We start from the raw sequence: 673 nt of genomic DNA on the forward strand, positions 1-673 counted from the left end.
ATATTCATTTAATAAAATAACTAAAAAGTTTATAATAATATATGTCATAAACATAAACTTTATGTTGTCTAAATATGTTAAGATTCCTACTACACGTATGTTGTTTAAAATGTACTCGCTGACTCTGTTTCATGCAGTGCTAAAAAATTCTATTTTAAAATTATTTTATTAGAGTTTTAATTACTATGTAATTAAATCTGATTTATTTAGGGCTTTGAGTATTACTATGCTTGTTTGGTACCCTTATTATTTTATAACGCTTTTATTTTACCTGACATGAATCTTTTCCACCATTTAAATGACCTGCACATACAATTTTTTCATCAATTGTTGCTGGAGAGTTTTTAAATGCACGTTTACACTCTAAATTATCTAAAACTGGAACTACAACTTCTAACAATGCTGTACTTGTAGGTCCTCCTAGAGAAATATTTTTATTTTATGAATAGAAGAGTAATAAATATTTTGACACTTACGAAAACTTGTCGCGCCATAGCCAATAACAGTTGGTGAATATTTTACAAATGTTTTGGATCTCATTTTTGTATCCATTGGTAAGCAAATTGGTTGAATGTTAGCTGGAACATTTTATTTCAATTATACGCTTTAGATTAAATTTAAAATAGTTATTAATTAAAACTAATATTACCATTAAATTGAACTGATCGTTCCA

General features: G+C 26.4%; 1 protein-coding gene across 1 annotated transcript; it reads right to left on the reverse strand.

Moving 5' to 3' along the window:
- Positions 1-61: 61 nt before the first annotated feature.
- LOC126910200 (venom protease-like) lies at positions 62-667 on the reverse strand. The gene is made up of 3 exons (XM_050692568.1): positions 650-667; positions 477-578; positions 62-420 (listed from the first exon to the last, which is right to left on the reverse strand). Exons 2-3 carry the CDS (start codon positions 550-552, stop codon positions 263-265), a joined length of 234 nt encoding a protein of 77 aa, XP_050548525.1. The 5' UTR covers positions 553-578; positions 650-667; the 3' UTR covers positions 62-262.
- Positions 668-673: the final 6 nt, after the last annotated feature.

Source organism: Daktulosphaira vitifoliae, unplaced genomic scaffold (genome assembly GCF_025091365.1).
Source record: "Daktulosphaira vitifoliae isolate Bord-2020 unplaced genomic scaffold, ASM2509136v1 Scaffold_6581, whole genome shotgun sequence".
In the NCBI taxonomy this organism is placed as follows: domain Eukaryota; kingdom Metazoa; phylum Arthropoda; class Insecta; order Hemiptera; family Phylloxeridae; genus Daktulosphaira; species Daktulosphaira vitifoliae.